General features: G+C 39.6%; 1 protein-coding gene across 1 annotated transcript in view; it reads left to right on the forward strand.

Annotated features, from left to right (window-relative positions):
* Positions 1-19449, forward strand: part of LOC133823242 (aladin) — a 48354-nt gene that overhangs the window by 16936 nt on the left and 11969 nt on the right. Inside the window, exons 10-11 of the mRNA XM_062255903.1 lie at positions 6446-6545; positions 7479-7530. Of these exons, the coding sequence (XP_062111887.1) occupies positions 6446-6545; positions 7479-7530 (152 nt within the window). The remainder of the gene's footprint in view (positions 1-6445; positions 6546-7478; positions 7531-19449) is intronic.

A 19449-nucleotide genomic window follows, 5' to 3' on the forward strand; every position in this document is an offset into this window, starting at 1 on the left:
GATGGTCAGAGCAAACTGGAGTCACGAGTATAGTTGCACGAAATAGAATGAACCATCTAGAGGATCCACAAGCAAGCATGAGAAAGCTGAGGAGAGCCTGGGTTAGCTTGGTCGAAAGGACAAGGGATTGGGTGCTCTGTTCGTTTGATAGCTGTTAGAATATATATTAGCTATAAATTAGGATTAATTGTAATTATTTTAGTTTCCTATAGTCTCCTAGTTTCCCAGAATAGCTTCTCTAGTTTGTATATAAATACATGTTATTTCTCAATGAAATACAATTGTCTTCACCTCTTGTTACATGGTATTAGAGCATTTAACTTGCGAAATTCGAATTTTGTTACAAAATTAGGGTTTTTCTTTTGGGGGTTTAGAACAAACACAAATTAGGGTTTAGTCTATTTTATGGTTCATTTCGGAAATCCTTTTTCTCGGTAAGTCATTGTTTACTGTTGATCCTAGGATATTTGGTAGCACTTGTTTTGCATGAGATGTTCGTCCACATGTCACCAAATTAGATCCCAAGTGCTTAAAGTGTGTATTCCTTGGTTATTCTCGTCTTCAAAAATAGTATAGGTGTTATTGTCCCAATCTTTATAAATATCTTGACTCAATGGATGTTACTTTCATGGAAAACACACCTTACTTTTCGTCTTCATCTATTCTTACTCGTCTGGGGGAGGATGATGATTTGTTTGTATATTCTATCACATCTTCTGACTGTGAAACACTTCCCGATGAGTCTCCTATTACTCAACCTGTCTCAACCACATCTTGTAACCTTGACACACTTCCCGACGAGTCTCCTATTACTCAACCTGTCTCAGCCACAACTCCCGACATGCCTCCTATTAAAGTGTACTCCAGGCTTCCACCTCTTGTTTCATGTCCTGAACCTGCTTCTTCATCATCAGATCTGGTCCCAAGCGATGATCTTCCTATTGCATTACGTAAAGGTAAGCGTCAGTGCACTTTACCTATTTCTTCTTTTGTTTCTTATAATCACTTGTCATCTTCCTCTTGCTCTTTTATTGCTTCTCTTGATTGTATCTCTATTCTTAGGATTGTTCGTAAAACCATATCTCATCTTGGTTGGCATAATGCAATGATAGAAGAGATGAATGCCTTAAATGACAATGATACTTGGGACTTGGTTGATATACCTTCAGGAAAACGGGCCATAGGGTGCAAATGGTTATTAATTGTTAAAGTCAATCCAGATGGGTCAATTGATCGATTGAATGCCTGTCTTGTTGCTAAGGGTTATGCTCAAACCTATGGAGTGGAGTATTGTGATACTTTTTCTCCTGTTGCTAAGTTGACATCTATTCGATTGTTTATATTTCCATGGCAGCTACTCATCATTAGCCTTTACATCAGTTAGATATCAAAAATGCTTTCCTTCATGGTGATCTTTAGGAGGTGTATATGGAGCAACCTTCGAGTTTTGTTGTTCAGAGGGAGTCAGGGCGAGTCTATCATCTTTGAAAATCTTTATATGGTTTGAAACAAAGTCCTTGTGCTTGGTTTGGAAAATTTAGTGAGGTTGTTGAGAAATTTGGTATGTTGAAAAGCAACTCAGACCATTCTGTGTTCTATAAATGATCAACTACTGGTATTATTCTGTTAGTTGTGTATGTGGATGACATTGTTATTATTGGAAATGATACTAGAGAAATCTCATCCTTTAAGTCTTTCATTCATACTTAGTTTCACACGAAGGATTTGGGGGTGCTCATGTATTTCTTGGGAGTTTGTATTTTTCTGTCTCAGTGAAAATATGCCCTTGACTTATTGACTGAGACAGGAAAATTGGGAGCAAAAACCTTGTAGTACTCCAATGAGTCCAAATGTGCACCTTACAGGAGATGGGGGAACCATTTGAAGACCTTGGAAAATATCGCAGGTTGGTTGGAAAGTTGAATTACCTTACCGTTACTTGTCCAGATATTGCATTCTCAGTTAGTGTTGCTAGTTAGTTTATGTCATCCCAACAATTCATCTTTGGACAACTTTAGAACAAATTTTGTGTTGCTTGAAAGGAACACCAAGGGTGAGGTATCGTGTTGGTTCATGGGCCCACTCATATTGAGTGTTTCTTAGATGCATAATGGGCAGGTTCCTAGGTGGATAGAAGATCCACTTCAGGTTATTGTATTTTTGTTGGAGGGAATTTGGTCTCTTAGAAGAATAAGAAGCAAAATGTTGTGTCACGATACAGTGCAGAGCCAGAATATAAGGCTATGATACAGTTTGTGTGAAGATAATGTGGATATATCAGTTATTGATTGAAGTAGGACTTAAAACTTCAGCACCAACAAAATTGTGTTGTGCTAATAAGACTTGATCTCCACATGATATGTGAAGACTGGAGAACAACTAGGAGACATCTTCACAAAGCCTTTAAATGGGTTGTAGGTTGATTATCTTTGTAACAAGCTAGGTATGATTAACATTTATGCTCCAGCTTGAGGGAGAGTGTTAGAATATATATATTAGTTGTAAATTAGCCATAAATTATGATTAATTGTAATTATTTTAGTTTCTTATATTCTCTTAGTTTCCTAGAATAACTTTTCTAATTTGTACATAAACACGTTATTTTCTCAATGAAATACAAGGAAATGTTTCATATTTGCTCTTATACCAAAACAATATGTATAAATATATGTTTTTTTCTTCCTTTTTTATAAATGGTTAGTTTGATCAAATTGTCTAAATCACAATGATTGGTCATTTTCTTTGAACACAAAAGTATTGTCAATTTGATAGTACAACAAAGGAATGCTATTCAATGGATAGAGATTTTATTATTATTATTAAAGTGGACATTATTTAGATTATTTGGGTGGGGATGTGAAGAAATTGTGTTCCCTGGAACACAAGTATATGAATAAATGATTTGAGATTTGATTGATGTCGATAAAAGATTTTCGGTAGAAAATTGAATGTATTAATGTCATTTGACAATCTCGTACATAATGTGATCTTATTTTTTTGATTTGATGTATAACATATTGTGCAGAATGTCAACCTAGACTTGTGTACAATGTGTATATAGTTGTATATTTGATTCTTAGGTATGTAGTTGTATATTTGATTATAAAGGATTAGTTTCCTATTTTTGTGATTCTGTATATATGACAGTTGTGGGTATCATCTAGAGCCCGACTTTTAGGAGATATTCTGGGGGTTTTGTATCTGAATTTTCTTTATGTACTGGTATATATTTACGATTGAAATAAGAGAAAAAGTTTATCTCCAAACTCAAAAACTACATGGTATCAGAGCAGTGACAATCTGATCCTCTTCCTGATTTTTTTTTTCTCACTTCGATTGCCTTCTCTGGTGCCGTCCACTCCAGTCCTTCTCCGATGACTTCTCTGCCTTATTCACCACGATCATACAAACCCAGTCACCCTTTCTCTTTAATTCACGGGGATATTTGGGGGCCATTCCTTATTTCTAGTATGAGTGGCGCTAGATAGTTTTTGCTGTTGGTAGATGATCATACAAGACTATGCTGGACATTTCTTATGAAAGAAAAATAAAAAACCAAACACATCTTCCAACAATTCCATGTCATGGTCAAAACCCAATTTAGAGCAAAAATTCAAATTCTTAAAACTGATAATGCCGAAGACTTCTTTAATTCAAGTCTTGGTTCATATCTCAAATCTCATGGTGTTGTTTAACAAAGTTCATGTGTGTCACACTACAACAAAATGGTGTGGCAGAAAGGAAAAATCGGCATGTTCAAACCAATCTTCCTAAAATTTTTTGAGGCGAGGCTATTCTAACCGCAACATACCTCATCAATCGTATGCCTTCTCGTGTCCTCAGATTTCACTCACCATTACAGATATTTCAAAATCTATACTCTACCTCACGTCTCGTGTCCTAGATCCACTTCAAACTTTTTGGTTGCACTGCCTTTGTTCATATTCATTCTTAATTCTGTGGTAAATTTGATGCTCGTGCACTAAATTGCATATTTCTTTGGTGTTCCGCCAATCAAAAAGGCTACAAAATGTCTCTCCCATCACTCGAAAATTTTATAACAGCATGGATGTTACTTTCTTTGAATAAAGCCCCTTCTACTCCCATTATGCAATTTAGGGGGAGAACACAAGTGAATCACAAAATTGGGATTGGTCTTCACTTCTTGAACAACCATCGCTTTCCTCTACTCTATCTTCTCCATCTAACACTCCAATCCTGATTCCAGTTTCAAGTCCAGGATTAGATTTCCTCCAACATGCATCCCCTTCCTCACCAGAAAAATCCATCCTTGCCCAATCTCCCATGGTCTATCCTAGACATCTTCATCTTCTTGATGATGCCATAAAAGTTTATGGTAGAGGGAACAATTCCGCTCTGCCTGTACCAAATCAGCAAAGTCAAGAGCTTCTCCTAAGCCAAGTCGAGCCTGAAGAAGTACAAGATGAATCAGATTCTGGTTCCTAGTTAAATTCAGATTATGATCCGAAGTTGGACCTCCCTATTGCACAAAGAAAATGTGTTCGATCATGTACTCAACATTCCATTCGTAATCGCATCTCTTATGCAAATTTATCACCAACATTTCGGGCTTTTGTGACATCCCTAGACATATCACAATTCCCAAATCGGTGTATGAGGCTCTACAGGTTCTAAAGTGGTGCAAGGCTACACTTGAAGAGTATATGGCACTTGAAAAGAATGGTACTTGGGCATTAACAGAACTTCCTCCTGAGAAGAAAACAGTAGGATGTAAATGGATATTCTCAGTCAAACAGAAAGCAAATGGGGGTATAGAAAGATAAAAAGCTCGGCTTGTGGCAAAAGGGTTCACTCAGTCATATGGGATTGATTATCAGGGAGATTTTGCTACGGTAGCAAAGCTCAATACAGTTCGTGTCTTGTTGACCATTGCAGCTAATAGCGATTGGCCACTGTTCCAACTTGATGTCAAGAATGCTTTCTTGAATGGAGATCTAATTGAGGAAGTCTATATGGATGTACCCTGTGGCTTTGAGACAACGGAGACACAGGGTAAAGGCTGCAAGCTACGAAAGGTATTATATGTACTTAAACAATCTCCTAGAGTGTGGTTTGATAAATTCACCAAGGCTCTTAAACAGGATGGATACTCCCAGGCACAGGCAGATATACCCTATTTGTGAAGCACTTCCCAAATGGGAGAATCACAGTCTTAATAGTTTACTTTGATGGCATAATTCTCACAAGAAACTATGAAGAAGAAATGATGAGACTCAAGAGTCAATTATCCAAGGAATTCGAGATCAAAGACTTGGGGTTGTTAAAATGTTTCCTTGGAATGGAAGTTGCACGAAGCAGACAGGGAATCTCAGTTTCAAAACGCAAGTATGTTCTAGATCACTTGTGTGAAATCGACATATGATTGGGTGCAAACTTGTTGAAACTTCTATGGATCCTAATACTAAAATGATGCCTTGAATAGATGAGTTGGCGGCCGATAAGGGACAGTACCAACGCATGGTGGGTAAGTTGATATCTCTAACTCATACACGCTCAGATATAGGTTTTGTTGTTAGCATTGTGAGTCAGTTTATGAGCAACCCATCAATGGATCACTTGGAGGCAATTTACCCCATCCTTAAGATACTTGAAGAAGGATCTTGGGAAATGACTCATGTTCTAGAGAACAATAAATCGAACCTTGGAGGTTTATACAGATGCTGATTGGGCTGGATCCCCTTGTGACCGAAAATCCACTTCAGGATATTGTTCATTTGTTTGGGGGAATCTAGTGACATGGTGTAGCAAGAAGCAAGCAGTGGTAGCTCGGAGTAGCATCGAGGCAGAGTTTCGTGCTTTAGCCTTAGGCATTTGTGAAGGAATTTGGTTACAACAGCTAATGAACGATGTAAAGATTGAAACATCAGACTCCATCAAGATCATGGACTAAGCATGTGGAGATTGATAGACACTTCATTATTGAGTAAATTGAAAGCAAGACTATCACACACAACTATGTTCCTTCTGGACAACAAGCAGCAGACATTATAACTTAAGCATTGTTTTGCCCCAATCTCACCAAGCTAAGTACTATACTTGGATGGGAGAACATATATAGCCTAGCTTGAGGGGGAGTGTAGAATATCAACCTAGGCTTGTGTACAACGTGTATATAGCTGTATATTTGATTCTTAGGGATTAGTTTCCTGTTTTAGTGATTTTGTATATCTGACAATTGTGGGTATTAACTAGAGCCTGATTTTTAGGAGATGTTCTAGGGAATTTTGTATTTGACTTTTCTATATATACTTGTATATTTTTATGATTGAAATAAGAGGAAAAGTTTATCTCCAAACTCAGAAAACTACATATTGTTTTGTCATTCCATTGATTGTCTTCGATGTTGCTTATTGTGTATGTACAGTTTTCTTTCCATATTGATACTAGTGTCTTTTTATGTCAGGGAGCAACATGGGACCCTGATGGGCGTATGATACTTCTTGCTTTCTCTAAATCTTCAACTCTAGGTTCAATTCACTTTGCATCGAAGCCCCCTTCACTGGGTATGTGGTTGGCATTTCAATTTATGTTCAAATGGTTTAATTGCTATTTCCTTGCAATGCTTCCAATGAAACACATTAATAGATAAAGCTTGAGAATTGAATAAAGATAACGTGTTTCTAATTGTGGACATTTCCTGGAATTTGTTGAAGTTTAATAGATAATTAGGAGCCTTTTTGTGATGACTTAAGCAACAACTGCCATTCAAAGAGTTTCTTATGTGCCATATTTTGATATAAATCTTACCATAATATTCAATTAAGTTAGATTCTGAAGCTAAAGTGCACTTCTAACATAAACATAAGAGTGCAACTTTACATACGATCATTTTGAGCGATATGTTTTGTGAAAATGACAAGGAAGCAGTTGCTTACCTTGTTCTTTCTGTTAGAATAAGCTTTTCTGGCATTTTATTGGGGGAAAAAACAAGGAAAAGTAATCAACAATTAATTTAAAGTTTATTTCAGTAAACAATTGTGGTTGATTTAGGAACACAACTTTTTGCAGCACAGTAAATTTAAAATTTACCTCTGTCATGAGCAGATTGTGTAATACTAAATTTAAATTGGAAACTTTTTGCCACATTAAAATTTCAAGCAGTACTTCCTGAAGATTGCTACCTATATTTTTTATTGTGCTTAATCTTCAATTGAGTAGAAGAATTTTATGCCATAAATGAAAGAAATATTTTAGCAAACTTCATTGAGTTGTGAAGTACCTAAAACTGTATTTGAGCTGGTTATTTGCACGGTTAAAATTCCTGTTTTCCTTATTGCAATACTTGGTGTTGCGCATGTAAAGCATGCTTGTAATGTGGAATAGGCTCTCATGGTGCTCTCAGCCTCTCGGGTTCTTTATTGATGTTGTGAAATATTGTTTCTGTGTTGCACCCATATGATGGCTGTATCTTCTTGCTGAATGATGGTTTTATGCAGATGCACATCTATTACCCGTTGAGCTGCCTGAGATAATATCATTGACAAATAGGTAAAATATATAATTTGGGAACAAGTTTACCTGTTCATATTTAAATATATATATATATATATATACATACATAAAAGTGTTATATTTATTGCTTTGTTTCTAGGGATTAATTACTGCTTTGGAGTTTGGCTTTGTAGCGTTAATAAAATAACAGGGAAATAAAATTTTCAATTTATATTTGCTGACAGCATTTTTTCGCCATAACCTAATCCGAGAGTTTAAAGAAAGTAATAGACAAGAACACAAGGATTTTACGTGATTCAAGCTATAAAAGGGCCTAGTCCATGAGTCTGGTATTTAGTGAGCTTGAAGCTTATTTGAGCAAACTTTAATGGTAGTTCTCAGGCAGGGTATATATTGCAATGAGTTACAAAATCTCTCTCTAAAATTCGGACCTTTTACAAGGAGATGCCCCAGCCCTATTTATAGATGCTGGGGTTATTAATGTTAGCCATCTATCATTAATACAAACTCCCCCATTATGAGTTATTAATGCTGAATTAATACAAAAAATGTTGCACTAAATAGAGACTACAGCCCAGGTGGATTGCACGGGGCCCATTGCAGAAAGTTGTGTACCAACTTTATGGGGAACATGTCTAACTGTTAGGGTGCGGCGCACATTCGCCCATGTCAGGCGGCGGCGTGAGAAATGCCGATTGTCGAGAGTATGACTTCGACACCACTAATCGAGGCTTACCAAAAGTTGTTAGATGATATCTTCTGGTGGCCCATACCTACAGTGACGGACACCTGGCAGTTATTTCTGGTCCGAGGACTAGCATCCTAGACCTTGGAGATGGGCTAGTGAAGAGAGCTCCTCGGGATGTGGCCTCACCTGGAGACATCCTCGCCTCAAGGCGTGGCTTTACCTGGAGACATCCACCCCTTGGTCGGTTTGGGTTTCCTGGAGTTCACACTCTGAGTGCCTCATGACTTATCTTGTCGTTAATTGCTCCTAATTGCCATGTGTCTCGTGGTGAAAATACGGACAACATTTGCCCCCCAAGTTTTCACTCGCCCTCGGGCAGTGGAGACTTAGATTGAGAGGAGTAATTTGAAAGGTCTTCGAGGGGGAGATATTTGGGTTTTCACTGACGTTCCTCTGAAAGGTCTCGTGGTGAAAATACGGACAACATTTGCCCCCCAAGTTTTTACTCGCCCCCGGGCAGTGGAGACTTAGATTGAGAGGAGTAATTTGAAAGGTCTTCGAGGGGAAGATATTTGGGTTTTCACTGACGTTCCTCTGGAAAGCCACGCCACGTGCTGACCCTCTAGGTCTTTCGTCGATGATTTTGGTGCTTCCGTTGAGAGTTCAGGTGCATGCTTAGGGATGTGCGTTTGTGGCGCTAGAGGGGCTATTTTGACCTTCTATAGGTCTTCTTAGGCAGATTTTGATGTTAGAAGTGACCAAAATTGGCCTACTGACACCTTATGCAATTTTTGCCTGTCTGGGCATTCGATCAGAATCTGGAAAATTCTCAGATTCCGGTGATGTTCATTGGCCCCGAGGACACCCCTAGTCCTTAGAAATCCTATTCTCTTCCCCTCGAGCAGTAGTGTTAGGGTTTCTCGTGTTTTGACCCTCTTTTCTTTGGTCAAAATACTAACTGCTTGATTTTCGTCTCAGTTGTTTGAGAACTACGACTGCTACACGAACAATGTTTTTACCACTTCGATTAGGACATCCTCGACATGGCCTGAGAACACTACGTACAACAAGATGGCGCGAGGGCGGAGGCCCGAGAACCAGTTAGGGAACTAGTTGTCCGTGCTGATGGCCCGGCAGCGGAGAGGCCCAGCGCTATCGGTTCAGAGGGGGTTGACCGTGGAGGGAGTCAACCGAGCCCCTGTTCGAGGCCGACGGGTTTGAAGCAGAGGAATACCGCATCTTGCTCCGACACCCTGAGGCCTTGGAGGCCATCATGAGGCATTACGCAATCGAGGAAAGATGTTTGGTGCGCCTTTGTCGTGAATCCGAGAAGGCGCCCCACAACATGAATGGTCTTAGCGTCTGAAGCCAAGCCCACTTGATGGTTGGGGCTACCCTACCCCTACCCAATATTTTGTAGACTTCCTAAAGTTCGTAGAGATAGCTCCTGTAACGTTCTGGATAACCAAGACTGTTACATTGTGTTTAAAATAGTGCTTAACCTGCTAAGCAAGTTGTTTGAAATTTAAATGTAATTAAAGACTAAGTCAAGGTCAAGTATTAAAAGATTTGGTCAACAAAATGGTTATTTTTCATTAAAATATTAAGTTTGTACACGGGATCCCAAAATCAGTTTACAGACTCATAAAAGACAAATAGAATACAATTTAGCTGTCCTAAGCGGCAAAACAGGGTTTAACCCCAGTTCCTCCCAAGCTATCCCAACCGTGGCGATCGAGCAGGCCGCATATGTACACACCGCCCCTGAAGCTCCCCAATACAACTCAATTCCCAGCTTGTCTTCTTGAGTTTTTCTCCCACAAATCTCCCTTAGCTTCAAGGCACAAGAAGAGGAAGAGAGAGCACGTGAGTGAGAGGGAGGGAAATTGTGCTGAGAGTTTCCTTCTGATTACTTCCTAAAGTCTTAGCACCCAAAACTGAGTATATCCCTTTAACCCCAAAAAGTCCAAATTGCCCCTTAAGTCAATCTAAATCCTCAAGTGCCACTAAGGGCAATTTTGTCATTTGCTACATTTGTGCTAACTCTTCGAGTAGTCCTATAAATTCTCAATTAATCTTGACAGACCCAATTAATCTCCAAATACTTACCCATTACTCGATGAATCCCAAATATACATTAAACTTTCAAAAATACCCCTACGCTCACCCCAAGCCGGGTACTAAACCCCGCTGTGACTATTTCGCTAATCCGCTCACTAGGATCGCCTCGAGCCGTATACTGCAAATATATTCACATAATAATGTGGTCTCAATCATTTGCTTACATATAATAACATTTATGCCCGTTACGGGCCAATATTACAAATATGTCCTTATTGTCAAAAGCAAGCCCACATGCATATCTAATACTCATAAATATACATATAAATATATTCTTATCATTATATATATCATGTATGTCACATAGTCACGCATTTATGCAATTAATTTAACATGCATATCTCATTATGCCCTCCAGGCACTGTTATCCAGGCACTTTGCTTTAATAGTAAATTCGGGTCGTTACAACTATCCCCTCCTTATTGGAATTTCGTCCTCAAAATTTATTCAATCACCTTGGGATACCAACCCTGCAAATTTGACTATAAGACTTTATCCCTTAGTAAACATTCTCAATAGAATGACAGTCTTATTCCATAAGACTAAATCCCATTCATCACAAACTCCATTAAGTTTCCTTTGCTCGGTAAATTTTACTGAATTCCTAGGGTCACCTCACCCTATCAGCAATAATATCTTACACTTCTTTCCTTGACATTGGCACCAATAACACTTTATGAACCACCACCCATACTAGGGTAAGACTAATCTGTAAGCTCTTGGCCTAGTCCTCGATAAGATCTCAGAAGTCTATTAAATTAGGAGTTAAAACTCCTTTTTCCTTCCCAAAATATCTTATCCTTTCTAGTCCACAATACTTGGAGAGATGCAAAAGTCTCCCATCCTGGAACTTTGTGTTCCCATACTTGAGATTTGTGAACTCTTATGTCCTTTTAAATAGGCAGACATTTCTGCCCTAATAATCCTAATAACTTCATTGGTTTCTCCAAACCAATTCTGAACCATAATACTTCCTATCTGTCATTCTCTTACTTGGAACAAGTGCTTCTCGCTCCCTATCTCACTGTATCTTATTCAGAATCACCCTAGCCGTTGACTAGCTTCCATCACTATGACCATTCAATCAAGGGACCATATTTATCTTTATGCCCCAACTAATTACACATTCGTTGTACAGCTCTTAAAGTCATTCCTTCAAATTGTCAATCTATCTTAAAGTAACTAATAATTCTTAGTCTCAATCTTATACTCTTTGTCCCCATAACCTTTTTCTAAAACTGGGGAAATAAAGGGTCTCAGTCTGACACCGTCGACTTTGGTGTCTCACGGAGGCATACAGTCTCCCTTCGCCCATATGCATTATTGCAACACCTGTTCACACAAACCAAGGTGTGTTAACTCAACCTGTTGAGTCAACTTTTCATATCCAATCATCTTACTTGCAGTCTAATGTAGTCCACCCTTACGGTCCTTCACTATACCTTTTTACCTTCCAATATACAAATTTTAGATCTTAATATCCATTCAAATTCTTGGATACAATATTCATCTAGAATATCTACCTCAGCGCTAGGTTCTATCGAATCACTCATTCGATCTTCATACCTTAATCCATTCATACTAAAATGGTAGGATTCTGAGTCATTCCTACAAGATCTTGTGTCTGTATTTCATTGTTCATAGAGGTATATCTGCCAACTATCAACTGCAGGTTCTATAGCAATCTTGGTCGTTACCTCGTCTGACTTTACTGTAATTCGTAGCGTCCTATCCAACTGGCACATATCTTTCCAACTTAGGATGTCAGTTTCCATGTTAATTTTGTCTCCGCAATCAAGGGTTTCCAATGTGTCTCACCCATTAATTCCCACTAGGGCCTTAATCTCATGATTATTCCTCTATGAGTGATCAAACACTTTAATTCCTTATACTAGTGCACGCACTACTATTCCATAGGTGCCGTCACCGCTCCCTAACTATGGCTATCTGGTATTACCACCAACCTAATGTACCGTGTAGAACCTGTGTTCTTTTCCCTTCATCTGCTGTGAAGCATGAACAATTATTCCTTTTAGTCTGTACACGGACATACTCTTATCTTTGATGCACCACCCTATAGTTCTATGTCTTAAGCAAGGATAATATCCATCCTGCTGTCCTCCTGTATCAGTCCACTGCATACATAGTCTAAGAGCATAGTGTGCTAACCAATCTTTATTCTATCTTCTAAAAATCTGGTACGAAACTATCCATTCGGACAAAATTTAGGTTCTTGTGTTACCTCAATCTTGGGTATAGTTGTCTTCGAAGATACTTCAAGTAGTAGCTGACGTGTCTTATCGGTCTCTTTGTACTTCTCACCCCACTGGCGTTCTTCGATAATTTCTTTGTGGCTTCTGACTGAGCTCCTTCATACATAATCCCATCACTTTCTATAACGTGACCTTGAATACCTTTGAAGAAACGAAGCTTACTCTTTCTGGAGCCTTACCCGTAATCCCGCTTCATCAATCTTAGTGTTATCAACGAAGTGGTCATTCACGTTCTATTTTTAACTGGGAGTAAACCAACACATCCCTAATCAATCTGAATATGTCTTGTCCATGTCATTCCTGTACTCTCTGCTTTTCGAACTTACCTGTGTCGTTGAAGCATTTGTCAGTTAAGATCCTTCACTGAAAACCTATCACATCCTACTCGGTGCAAGAAGTAATTCCTGAAATGTCATTTTCCTTGATCCTCCGCTGGTAATAACCAGATCGAGGGTCAATTCCTGAGAATATTGTCCTATCTTGCAACCAAGCAATTGAACCCTTCATTCTTAACAAACGATGTCGATTGTCCTATGGTGAGATGTTCCGTCTGATCAATTCTCAAATCAAATATTTCTTCAACTGAACCTTTAATTCCCTCCATTGAGCTAATGTCGTTCTTCATGTTGTCCTTGATACCCACACCTTAATCCCGACACGTACTCAACGATTCCTTGTACACCCATCTGAAACCTTACTGGCCAATCCAGTTTCCATTCAGTCTAACTGATATATTCCAAGTGGTACCTACCACAATACCTAGGCATCGCGTAAACGCAACCGGGTCCTTCCCTTTCAAATCCAGACGTTACCACCATCTCTTCAATCCATAGTTTTCCCTTATTTAACAGATTAGTTCCTACTCAGGATTATCTCAAAATCCTCATATGACGAGCTTAATCAATTCTACTATCAACCTTTTACCAATAGTACTCTAACCCTTCTCCGGGCAGTTACCGATATTTCGGCAAGCACTAAAATCTCATGCCCCATGCCGTGGCAACCCAAAAGTATGTGCCTCAAATCTGTCTGTTCTGGGAGATACGTAGCACCAATTCATTCAGTTCATTATATCACAAGGAGCGAGAACTAACAAGTTAATTGGTTGCCTCCGAGGGACTAGCCCCGGACTCTGGCTATACCAAGGCGGATCTTCAAACTAGGATTGAGTAATCTATACTCCTCGATTCTTCCAACTTCGATTTCGAGCAATCCTTCCAGACATGCCCAATCGTTCCACATAAAAGACATGCTTTCACTCAATGTCCTCCCAAATGGCGTCTCCCGCACCTGGCTCGTACTAGATAGCTTCATCAGGCCTCATTGCTGCCCCGACGACTATCCTGTAAACCATAACCCCCTCCTGTCAAGTCCAGGAGTAGTAAAACTATTAGGGGCCCTTCTTTTTCGACTACTGGGCATCTTCCCTACCTGATCCCGCAAATGGGAATACCATTGCTTGAGCTTCCTGCCTACAACATTCTCAAACCATATCTCATCTCTTGCATCTTCTATAACAAGGCCCTCCCTACTGCCCGAACATAGATAGAGGTTTCATGCACAGGAACGACCTTAACACTCTGGGCCATCCAAGAGTTTAGTCCTCTTCAAACTAAAAGCGGATCTAGCCAATCCACCAAATTCATTGACATATTCTGTCATTGTCTTGTTATTCTGAACCGAGTTGATAAACTCATTAATCTTCGCAGTTCAAACTGCGTCCCATATCATCGAGGACAGAGCTAACCATGCCCATCTACTGATCAGTTCTGAACAAACCCAAACCTCCCTCAGTAACTGGAGGATAATGCTTCTAACGCCTTTCATATGATAATTCTTATCTGATTCCACCCTTAGGTTGAACCAACACTGGTGCCATCACTGTCAAGATATACGAGGCCGCGTTCCCTGACGGAACCTGCTGTCTCACCAATCTAATCTCCTCACTCTGATCTAATTGTCTTACTTGCATACCAGCAAACATCTACTGTGAATTCCAGGGGCAGATGGAGGGTTCCGACCCTAACTATCATTTGCAACCTCCCATACTAACGATACCAGGTCCAATTAACTATCTTGAGTACATACGTTTTGAATCAGTTCGCAATCAATGACTTAACCCCTTAGCCCTGATATTCATATCCAGAATTATCCCACGGGCAGGTCCAAACAATCACAATAATCACACATAATATACATATCAAAACACAAATCTATATTGATCATGCACCAGCTATCAAATCCCATTTCCACCAAATACATTCATACACATCATGCTCTTTATAGTAGCATGCAGATAAGACACTTTAGGTTCAATTTAAACAACTAATCACATAATCATGTCATTGGATACCTAACCGTGAGTCGAGCTTATCTTTAGCAGCAAGTGTACACGCCCAGCCAGTCTTCAAGAACCCTTAAACCTAAACCGCTCTGAAACCAAGTTGTAACACTCTGGATAACCAAGACCGTTACATTGTGCGTTTAAAGTAGTACTTAACCTGCTAAGCAAGTTGTTTGAAACTTAAATGTGTAATTAAAGACTAAGTCAACGTCAAGTATTAAAAGACTTGGTCAACAAAATGGTTATTTTTTATTAAAATATTAAGTTTATACACGGAATTCCAAAATCAGTTTACAAACTCGTAAAAGACAAATAGAATACAATTTAGCAGTCCTAAGCGGCAAAACAAGGTTTAACTCCAGTTCCTCCCAAGCTATCCCGAACATGGCGATCGAGCAGGCCGCATATGTACACACTGGGCTTGAAGCTCTCCAACTCATGGCTGGTCCCGCTATCACTTTCCTTACTTGCACCACGTAGCATCCGTGAGCCAAGGCTCAATAAGAAAACTTTAAACAGCATGCACAACTAATATTAATCATCAAACTCAATTAACGATAGGATATAAATAACCAACCAGCAGTAATATTCAATTCAGTCAGGTTTGTAAATCAAGCTCATCAAGCTCAAAATGATTAATTGTAAACCACACTTCTATTTATGGTATAATACCCAGGCCCGACGCCCTTAGGCCGAGTCCCCTGCTCTCTTAGCCGACTTTGGCACCCTTAGGCCGGTCTGCAAACATATATATTCACAATACACAATGCATAGCACATAATTAATGACAGCATATACAAGCATGTCCATCCATATATACCAAATACATGTATATTCATATTCATAACATATTCATATAAGAGGTTTAATCCCTAATTACATCTCAGGTGCAGTTTTCTTACCTCAGGTCCCGAGCAACAAGCGTATGACAGCCTCGAGCACGATCCCTAATCCTGAGCCCTTGCGGTATAACCTAGTCACAAAGCGATAGTGGATAACCAATAAGATCCTACACCATTTAAAAGCTTTGGAATCAAATACTAGCCTTCGAGACCTCGAATTCTACTAAATCGGTTAGTAAAATCCTTGCGAGCCTTAACATTTGAGTTCCCGAGCTAAAATCCTTAACCTCCCGACTCCGGGCCGCGACCCGCTACTTGGTTAGAGGGCAAGGCCCTCCCTGTCGGAGGACATGGGCTGCGACATGCTCCCCCATGCCGCGGCGTCTGGGCAAACCAGAGGTGTCTCCAGCCTCTTCAAACAGGCAGGTCGCTACACCTGAAAAACAGGGCCGCAACTCGGGCCTTCGAACCCAGAAAACCCAGTATTTCCTGCGTTTTTCACAAATCAACCTCATCCAAATTCAACCTGGACCTAACCTAAACCAGATTTAAGCATTTAAACCGTTCCCAAATACCAAAAACAACAAAACCAAACAAATAGCTAGGGCAAACTCCACAGCCCAAAATCCAAACCTAGAGTTAGAACTTAAAAACAGCAAAACCAAACTTAGAATTCCAGTTAACAGAGAGATTCACTTACCCCTACTGTAGATTATGCCCTTGAGTTAAAACCTTCAGTGATCCTAGCTTCAATTTTCTAGTCCCTAAGCTTCAATTCTTAGCCTTTTCCTCAACAACCACTTTGATAGATCCTAGCTTCAACCCCCAAGTTCCCCCAGCTCAATTCCCAGCTTGTCTTCTTGAGTTTTCTCCCACAAATCTCCCTTAGCTTCAAGGCACAAGAAGAGGAAGAGAGAGAGAAAGCGCGAGTGAGAGGAAGAGAAATTGTGCTGAGAGTTTCCTTCTAATTACTTCCTAAAGTCTCAACACCCAAAACTGAGTATATCCCTTTAACCCCAAAAAGTCCAAATCACCCTTAAGTCAATCTAAATCCTCAAGTGCCACTGAAGGCAATTTCGTCATTTGCCACATTTTCGCTAATTCCTCGAGTAGTCCTATAAATTCTCAATTAATCCCAACATGCTCAATTAATCTCCAAGTATAAACCCATTACTCAATGAATCCCAAATATATATTAAACTTCCCAAAATATGCCTAAGCTCACCCTAAGCTGAGTATCAAACTCTGCTGTGACTATTCCGCTAACCCGCTTACTAGGATCGCCTCGAGTTGTATACTGCAAATATATCCACATGATAATGTGGTCTCAATCATTTACTAATATAATAACATTTATGCCCGCTACGGGCCAATATTACAAATATGCCCTTATTGTCAAAAGCAGACCCATATGCATATCTAATACTCATAAACATGCATATAAATATATTTCTATCATCATATATATCATGCATGCCACATATTCATGCATTTATTCAATTAATTCAACATGCATATCTCATTATGCCCTCCAGGCACTATAATCCGGGCACTTAGCCTTAATAGTAAATTCGGGTCGTTACAACTCCCTTTCAACTTTCCCCCAACGCCTTTTAGGTGCTTGCGGGAATGTACATTCTATATTGGAGGAGGAACTGCCCCACACCTTTTCCAGTGGAGATCCTGTACTTCTACAGCTTCCGTACCACCCCGAGGAAGAAGGCCAATCGGGATGGGTACTACGCTTTGATAAAGTACACTAACTCATCCCTCGACTACAAGGTTCCTCATCACAACGAGAACCATTCTCGGGACTACAAGGATGCCTTCTTTTTCACGAACGGGTTTTCGACCCGTAATAACCCGACCTTGATCCTCGACTTCTCCAGGGTTGGTATCTTCCCGACCATTCTACTTCCTTATTTTTCACGAATGTGTTTCCGACCCATATTAACCCGACCCCGATCCTCAACTTCTCCAGGGTTGGTGAGTATCTTCCCGACCATTCTGCTTATATTTGCTAGTCTCCTTTATTTTGTATGTACTACTTGTAGAGCACTCGCTCGCTGGCCTGGACAACTGAATGTAGACTAGTCTCCGATCATTTGGGGGGCATGGAGTAGGGCAGCCTCGCAGAGTACCACGCCTCACGGAATATGACCTAAGAAACTAAGCTTTTAAAAGTGGAGTAAGCCCAGTGTTAATACCCCGAGAATAGAAAAACCTAGGAAACTAAGAAGTCTTGAGTCCGTGACCTAAAGAACCAAGCTAAAAAATAGGAGAGAAAAGTATGTTCTTTTTATTTATGTGTATTACAACCTAAAATAAAGAGTATATATAGGGAAATACAATTATTCACCCTAAAAAAACTGAAACGATTAGAATACTAAATAAATGAAATATTAAAAAACAGAAACTATTCCTATCCGTAACTGTTAACACCCTCTCATGCTAGACTGTAGATATTGATAAGTCCAAGCTTGTTTACAAGAAAATTAAATACTAGATTAGACAACCTCTTTGTGAGAATATCGACTAGCTGTTGATCTGTATGGACATATCTAATACTTATAATTCCTCCATCAATCTTCCCTTTGATGAAGTGACGATCCACTTCTACATGTTTAGTTCGATCATGATGTACATGATTATGTGCAATGTTGCTGGTAGACTGATTATCACAACAAAGCTGAATGGGAGCTACATACTCAATTTTTAACTCCTCTAGTAAGCGTTTAATCCAAATTGCTTCGCATACTCCATGGGCCATGACTCTATATTCTGCCTCTGCACTACTCCTCGCAACCACCGTTTGTTTTTTACTTTGGCATGTAACTATATTACCCCAAACAATCGTATAATACCCAGATGTAGACTTTCTATTATCAACTGACCCAACCCAATCTGCATTTGTGAACACTTTAACCTTCCTCTCGTTTGTCTTTTTGAAGAAAAGACCTTTTCCTGGTGTTTGCTTGAGTTACCTCATAACTCTATATGCTGCATTGAGATGTCCCTGCAAGGATTATGCATATATTGACTGACTAGATTCACCGCAAAGGCAATGTCAGGTCTAGTATGTGAAAGGTAGATAAGCTTCCCTACTAGCTGTTGGTACCTCCCTTTGTCAACTAGACTTCCTTCAAACATTTTCCTCTTGTCTCCAAGCTCAATTGGAGTCTTGCTGGGCTTGCTACCGAGCATTCCTGTCTCCTTTAAGAGATCAAGAGTGTATTTCCTTTGGGACACAGAAATCCCTCTTTTGCTTCTAGCAAATTCCATTCCAAGAAAATACCTAAGAGCACTGAGATCTTTGAATTCAAACTCCTTTGCCAACCTTTCTTTAATCATACTCATCTCTTCTGTATGGTTGCCAGTAACAATTGTCATCAACATACACGATCAGAACTGACATTTGTCCTTCCACTAAGTGTTTGATAAAGAGTATGGTTAGTCTGACCTTGCACGTATCCAAGCCCCTTGACAACCTTTAGAAAACGATTGAATCATGCTCGAGGAGATTGTTTTAGGCCGTAGAGAGATTCGTTTAGTTTGCAGACTTTAGTTGAATTGGGAGATTCTTCAAAACCCGAAGGCTAACTCATGTACACCTCTTCTTCCAGCTCGCCATTCAAGAAAGCATTTTTTACATCGAGTTAATGCAATTCCCAATCCAAGTTGACTGCT

Source organism: Humulus lupulus, chromosome 3 (genome assembly GCF_963169125.1).
Source record: "Humulus lupulus chromosome 3, drHumLupu1.1, whole genome shotgun sequence".
Taxonomy (NCBI): domain Eukaryota; kingdom Viridiplantae; phylum Streptophyta; class Magnoliopsida; order Rosales; family Cannabaceae; genus Humulus; species Humulus lupulus.